At 35.5% G+C, this 8,064-nt stretch overlaps 1 protein-coding gene across 1 annotated transcript in view; it reads left to right on the top strand.

Annotated features, from left to right (window-relative positions):
- Window positions 1–6,172, top strand: part of LOC114087489 (phosphatidylinositol 3,4,5-trisphosphate 3-phosphatase TPTE2-like) — a 46,170-nt gene extending 39,998 nt beyond the window's left edge. Inside the window, exons 14-16 of the mRNA XM_034635998.2 lie at window positions 1,215–1,307; window positions 4,004–4,074; window positions 6,061–6,172. Of these exons, the coding sequence (XP_034491889.1) occupies window positions 1,215–1,307; window positions 4,004–4,074; window positions 6,061–6,172 (276 nt within the window). The remainder of the gene's footprint in view (window positions 1–1,214; window positions 1,308–4,003; window positions 4,075–6,060) is intronic.
- Window positions 6,173–8,064: the final 1,892 nt, after the last annotated feature.

Consider the following 8,064-nt stretch of genomic DNA (forward strand, 5'->3'; position numbering starts at 1 on the left):
CTATCTGTGAAATAAAGATCACATTTAAGTGTTGTGAAAATTAGAAATACTAAATAAATGGCATAGATGATAATTATCAGGTCACCTTTATTTTTCAAAGAGAGAGAGAGAGAGAATTTTTTTAATATTTATTTTTTAGTTTTCGGCGGACACACATCTTTGTTTGTATGTGGTGCTGAGGATTGAACCCCGGCTGCACGCATGCCAGGCGAGCGCGCTACCGCTTGAGCCACATCCCCAGCCCATCAGGTCACCTTTTGTCACACCGGAAATGACGCACTAGTTTTCTACAACTATACTCTTATTTCCCTGGCTCATGAGTGCTCAAGATATGATATCCCTAACATACCTAAGCTTATTTGTATCAATAACTTGACCTATAGACTCCATTTGAGTAGCATGGGTCATCCCCTCTGGCTCTTGGAACATGACTCAAATTTCTACTTCATATTTTTGCTGGTCTTTCCCCCCATGTTCAGACTATTCTTTTATCCCCATCTTTTCATGCCCAACTCAAGTTCTACCTCCTTGGTGAAGCTCTCTCATTCAATATCTCCTGTTCATACCCCTGTCTCCACAATGCTGAACAGCACACGCAATCTTCATATACAGCTTGACACTCAATTATTTATCATTCTAGTATTGTTCCTTATAGATACAACTCCTTGAAGGGACTAATATAGTCCATTCTTAATGTGGATGCCATTATTATATGATGAAAAAATCACTAATGAAGAAATACTTAATATAGTTTCAAAGCTTCCCAGAAACTTGACCTATCTTTGGTCACTCCATCCATCAGCCAGCAACGGACAAGATCTTTGATAAAACATCTGCTACGCACTGTTTTTTGAATAACAATGCCAGCTTTAAAATTTGGCTTCATAGTGCATTCTTAGAAGAGGTCTCAATATATGAAAATCAGATGATATACTTTAAACAGTATGTTTATACTTGGTTAAACTCTAGTAGAAAATCAAATACTTTGCTCTCAACAGTGCCTCATTCTAACTCTCAAACAGGTAGGGATAGCTCAGTAGTATCGCAGCTTCACAGAAATGATGATTAGCATTTACTTATACATGAAATGACTGGGCTATGAGACCAAGAGTACTTGATAAGTTTAGGAAGTCTGGGTAAGTGAAAACAAACTTCATTATTATACTTATCATCAACTGGGTTCTTGGTTCTGAATTTCATGTGTTTATTCACAGATATTTCATGACATTGAATCAGACAGAGTAATATTTATTATAATCAACAGTCCAGTTCTGTATGATGATGTGAAAGTGCAGTTTTTCTCCACAGTGAGTAATCAAGAAACAATCTCTGCCATTGTTATTTTCTGGTCTTTTCAGTGATTTTTCATTTTGGATTTCCTCTACTACAATTCCTAACAGGGGAATTGATATTGATCAATGGCCAGGGTAGGGGAGAAAAACAACAAATCAAATCTACAACAAAAATTTGTAAAAGAAGAACATGTAACTTAAAGGTTTTCTTGTTCATTCTTTTTTCTAAATTCTATACAATTTACATATATTAATTTTAAAATTAAAAAAAGTACAAAAATCAAGATGGTAAAAAAGTCCTAAAGGTATGTTTTACTGCTAAACAGTGATCATATTTTTGTTTTATTTTTTTGAAATGCATTGCTGTCAATAATGTACAAAATATTTTAAAGTGAGGGAGACTCTACCTTCCTCTGAATTGATTCATGATATAAGCAGTATGCATTAATCTAATATTTATGAAAAATGATAATGATTTCCATTGCCATTACTCTGAATATCATGAGTATATAGTATTATATCTGATTATTATTATATCTGAGTATTATTCTGTGCATAACAAATTTCTATACCTTGCTAATTTCATTTTACTATCAAATCATCAAATATAACTTCCAACAAGTAACTATGTTGGTAGATTTAAAATTTATTCCCTGTGCTCTTTTTTATCTCTTTTTTTTCCCTGTTGGAAGAGAATCTATTAAATATTAAAATGGTAAATGTGTTGAAGCAAGTGACCTGGATATTTCCTGTTCTGATGGTTGCCCCTTGATTAATGGGGCCACTCTTGAGTTCTTGTTCAAATAGCAGTCGCTGAGCAGAAACAGTAATGTAAAGCTCACTGGCCTGGGGGTCTGAGTAATATCCAGCTTTTGTTATTATTAAAAGCCATGACATGAAAGCACTTTTTAAAATATTTTATTATCATCAGTATTGGTGGTTAATTATTCAGTGTAGCTGTTCCTTCTTTAAATGAATATGTATTGTATTTTTCTCTAATTTGGTCTTGAGGTTTCTCTCTCTCTGAAGACTGGCTATAAATTCTAGCCTTCTTTTAATGAGGCTCCATGTTAAGTGGTTTCGGATGTTTACATTGGGTTTTTCACAGAATGTTTATTTATCCTGGGACATCCTTATGCTTGAGTGTCTGGTGACAAGGTGTCCCTCTCACAGGAAACTTGTCTATATTGGCAAGCACCCCCAGGATTCATGTCTGACATGTCCAGTTTATTGGCCACTCCCTAAGACAGCCCTGAGGAGAGGGTTAGATTCAGTTGTGTTGGTAAAATAAAACAGAGAAGTCCACACAACAAAATACATGAAGTAACAGAAGCAGTTTTTTATTACTTACAGATCCCAGAGAGAAGAGTGAAGCACACCTTACAGTGCCAAAGGGAAGGTGGGAGCCAAGGACATGTTTGCTCAACCAGCAGAGAGGAGCAATAGAGAGAAAAAGAGACCTGAGGATCAAAGACTTTATTGGGGTCCAGAGTATAGTTTTTCCTTGTAGTTTTTCTAATTGGAGTGGGCTTAAAGCAAACAAGTATAAGGTCCAAGAAGTCACACACTGTGACTGAGAAGTAATCTCTGTGGCATATCTGCACAGGTCCCCTGGAGTATGGGGGTCAGTGGGGCAAGTTAAGTGCATTGTGTCTAGCTGTCCCATAGGAAGGTGGTCACCAGGAGGTAGCTATGTAAGACAGATATCTGAATTGATTACATTGAGGAACTGGGAGTAAGCAGAGAACTGGAAACTGTCAATAATAATGGAGCCCGGCTTCTCATATGAGAAAGTCTGACATTTAAAATGATGCCAAGGCAAAATATTTTAAGAATTCATTATGTCATGTTTGCATATAAATAGGCATGGTCCTTGGTAGATTCTGTTTAGCACCATCTAATCCAGTTTAAAAGACCAGTGTGCAAATTTATAAATATCTATCAAAAATACATTTTTCTAGAAGGGAATTGCTATTATATAGTAATTCTACATTTAACTTATTGAGGAACTGTCGAACTGTTTTCCACAGTGGCTTGCAGCATTTTACAGTCCCACCAGGAATATATGAGGGACTCCAATTATCTGCATCCTCACCAATACTCTATTTTTGCTTTTTTTTTTTTTTCAATCAGTGATATTAGTGGTGTGAAGTGTTACCTTATTGACATTGTGACTAAGAATCAGTTAATGCACTTGCTGGCTATTTGGATATATTCTCTGGATTATCTTTTTTGTTGATTTCATAATTAGTTATATATTCTGGATTTGAGACCTTCATCAGATATGTGATTTGAAAATATTCCTTTCATTCTGTGGCTTATATTTTCACCCTGCTGATGGAGCCCTTTAATGCATAAAGGTTTTAAATTTTAATGAAGTTCAATTTACCTATTTTATTTCACTGCACTATTTTGGACCCTTATGTTTTCATTCAAAATACCAACAAAATAAAGATAATACATTTTCAACACTTAAAAAAATACATTCCTCAAAATGTTTGATAAAAACAGAGAAAGCAACAGCATTCTTTTAAGCCTCCTTCTTTATATCTTAAGTGTATTGTCTTAGATTGTAGAGTGCTGTATACTTAATTGCTACTTTATTTGATAAATATATAAAGGAAGGAATTTTAATCCCTTCAGAAACATTAGTTTGGGGTATTAATTTTATTATGAAAATAACTTTCTTTTCTTTAACTATGTCTTTTTAGGATCTTCCTAAATACTATGACAACTGTTGTTTTTTTTTCTGGTTTCACACATCTTTTATAAAAAATAACAGGTAGGAATATAATGTAATCCAGTCAAAACAACTTAAGTTTCAATGTGTTGTATAAGGTGTAATGGCAAGTGTTTGCCACTGTTTTAAATTTAATTTACAGATTCAAAAAAATTCTTGAATCATTCAAGTCAGAATTCTTCATTGCCTTGTTCAGTTGAATGTGGTTATTTAAAAAACACAGCTGTTCTTGAGATTCACAGTTGCATTAGCCTTAAGTTTTGTGCTACATGACTCCAAGTTAAAATGTGTTACACTTGGATCTTGAGTGTGGTTATGGACTCCTCCTGTGAAGGTTAATGTGCATCCAGTACACTGAACATAGCAGGCACTCAGTGTTAATGGCTGATCACAAATTCTATGCTAAAGTGTAATTAAGTAAGCCAATTGATGATGCATGCCTGTAATTTCAGTGACTTGGGAAGCTGAGGCAAGAGGAGTCCAAGCTCCAGGCCAGCCTCAGCAATTTAGCAAAACCCTATCTCAAAATAAAAATTGAAAAGAACTGTGGTAAAGAACCCCTGGGTTTAATCCCCAATACTCAAAATAAATAAGTAATCAAGGGAGCTAGTTTAAAATCTGATTGGCAATTTCTATCTAGAGAAGTTATAAAACACCTTTAAGTATTACATAAGATGGCTAAAATAAGTCTCTCCCCCCCCCCTCCTTTTTTTTTTTGCTGGGAATTGAACACAGTTGCATGCTAGGCAAGTGGCTATACCTGCTCTCATTTAAACATGAGCTTCTAATATCTAAATTGGGAAACAGTTTTTTTAATTTATTAATTGGATTTGAAGATTATTATTCCAATGAAATTTGTACCACATCTGAAACTTACTCCTGAGTCTAGAAGTTCTCCATTTTAAGCAGTATTTCCTGTGGTGATGAGAAAAAAAAAAAAAAAAAACATAAGATTTTAGGTAGTACCAAATTATCCAATACAAAAGGAAAAATAACTACTAAACTCATTCAGGTTATAATTGGAGAAGTGGTTGTGATTGTAAGTGATATGAATTGTTATTTTATCCAATCCTACTCTTTCTTCAAATCTGAACTGGATATAATAACGCCTTAAGTCTAATAAGACAAGAGTAAATGGAATGTGTGGTCTATGCACTTGTGATACACACATTTAGATCTTGAGAGAGTGGACTTTGGATCTGAAGGAATATTTTTTAAAATATTTTTTTAGGTGTAGTTGGACACAATGCTTACAATGCTTTTATTTTATTTATTTATTTTTATGTGGTGCTGAGGACCGAACCCAGGGCCTCTCACATGCTAGGTGAGCGCTCTACCGCTGAGCTACAACCCCAGCCCCCTGAAGGAATATTTTTACAAATATTTTTCCTGGGTATATGCCAACAATGAACTTTGACTCCTAACATGAGTAAAGTCCCTCCAATAGAGAGAGTTGATTTTAATCTCATTTCCCGTTGTTCCTCAAAAGTGGTTCTTGCTAAAGGATACAGTTTTCAAACTGCCATATTTATATTATTAAAGAACTAACACATTAAATCACTTTTATTCTCACTTTATTATAAGTTTCTACAGAGAGCTATCACATTTGTTTTTATATACTGCCTGGTAAAGTTTTTTTTTAAAAAAAAATAGCTATAAAACTATTCTTTAGCCAAAAACACCAACTTCATCATTTAAGAGACAATATTTTATTACTGGGTTTTGTTACATATCTAGTATCTGCCTGATTTATGTCACTTACAGAAATTTAGATATTTTATTAAACTTAGATGTCATTAATTCCATGAGAGACAATGTTAAAAGAATCAGTAACATATTGTTACTGAAGATTAAGGTATTTGGTCCCTTAACAGGGAGGTGGAAGGAGCCAACCAACATACACAAAAAAGGGCAGAGGTTCTAAACATGGCAAGTCTTTTCTAAAGTGCCAACAGAAGTACCCTACTAACTGCATGGCTTTTCTGTTAGCCCTAAAATAAAATGTAATGATTTTTATTCTATCCTTAGGCTTACTCTAACAAGAAATCAATTGGACAATCCCCATAAACCAAAAACATGGAAAATTTACCGTCCAGATTTTGCAGTAGAAGTGTATTTTGATGAAACAACCCAAAATTAATGCTATATCTGGTATCTGATTAAATACAGTTCCCCTTCTCAGACTGAATCATCTTCTTTCCAATCTCTAATACATTTTTTTGTGTATTTTTTCTTCTAAACCTATGTCCTTGCTGGTATGTGTATGTGTATATATACAGATATGTATATACATGTTACTAAGAAATCTATTAAATACAGGTAAAATGTCAATGGTGATTTCTTTTTTGAAGGAATATACTTGCAAGTTTCTATCTTGTACTTAGATGAATTCAGGACACAGTACACAGGAACATTAGGTATCATTTTGAGGAACTTTGAAATAACAGACCCTTCACATCAGAATAACTGAGCTCTTTAAAATTGATCCCACCAGTATCCACATACTTATACATTTTTGGACAATTATTTGTTCTCTGATTTTATATTTACGATTTCATATTTATTAGAAAACTATTCCTATTTTGTGCCTCTATTTGATTCACAAACTATCTATAAACATAAAAAAAAGTTGACAACAGAGTTTTGAACTGAGAGAGATGTTTCAAGCACCAGCCCCTCACCTCAAACACAATTCTCTTCCTTGTTCCAAGCCCTGCACAGATAGCTTATGGGACAGGCTCCCTTTAATTACACACACACACACACACACACACACACACACACACGGAGAGTGAGAGGGCCTTGGTAAACACAAAGGATAAAAAACCCTCAGTAACTTCTGCTTTGAGTAACATCATAAGCGAAGTCAAAAGAAATATTGAGTAATCCAGATTTATTTTAAAACCTACCACCTCTGCTCACAACCAACTTCACCAAAGCTGGGGGAACTCTGGAAAATCACCTTTTAGCTACACACACTGGTTAGACCTGTGTCCACAGGGATCATTCTCTCTTTGAGGCTGTTATTTTACGCTAAGCACCTTCCTTTGCACTGTATCCTGAGGCTATGATTATCTTTGAAATAGTCCTATTTTGACTTTATCGAAATTACCCTATTTGAATTTTTTTTTTTATTGGCAAGGTTCTCAACAATCTAGACCAAGTTGAATTCATCAGGAAATAAAAGGTAGCAATTAATAAAGCCAGTGTCTCTGCTAAAACACAGTAGAATCATGCATGGCTTAACAAGGAATGTTCTAAGGACAGCATCATTTGGCAATTCCAGCACTGTGCAACATTATAGTGTGCTTGCATAAACTAAGCCAACCCCCACAGTGTCACTAAGCAATATCTTATGGGACCACCAATGAATATGTGGTCCCTCACTGACATGTCATTATGCAGGGCATGGCTATATAACTCATTCTTGAAAGACTCTACAAAAAGCACACAGTAAAAAAGTTTGTGAAAATAGAAGAGTTGGGGTTTGGAGCAGTCCACTCCAACTAAACAACTTTGTTGTAATAAGCACACAAACCAGTTGGATTACCTGGGGCAGCAACTCAGAAGTGTGGAATCTATGATAGTGTTTTTTTTTTTTTTCTTTTTTTCATGGAAATATAACAAGAAGGGCTATGAAACTGGGCGCAGTGGCACACGCCTGTAATCCCAGTGGCTCAGGAGGCTGAGGCAGGAGATCGCAAGTTCAAAGCCAGCCGCAGCAATGGCAAGTCTCTAAGCAACTCAGTGAGACCCTGTTTCTAAATAAAATACAAAATAGGGCTGGGGATATGGCTCAGTGGTCAAGTGCCCCAGAGTTCAATCCCTAGTACCCCCCCCCCCTCCAACACACACACAAAAAAGGAAGGGCTGTGAATGCCAAAGTGACACGGATGGGAATAAAGCTCTGAACTCTATAGCAAGCACAAAAGAGTGCAACTTGGACAAGCCAAAAGGCTGCAAAGCTGCTGGGTGGCCTGGCTGCCCTGTTTCTCCCCTAAGTGTCCCAAAACAAGGTTTCCAATAGCCAAT

Source organism: Marmota flaviventris, chromosome 4, assembly GCF_047511675.1.
Source record: "Marmota flaviventris isolate mMarFla1 chromosome 4, mMarFla1.hap1, whole genome shotgun sequence".
NCBI lineage: Eukaryota > Metazoa > Chordata > Mammalia > Rodentia > Sciuridae > Marmota > Marmota flaviventris.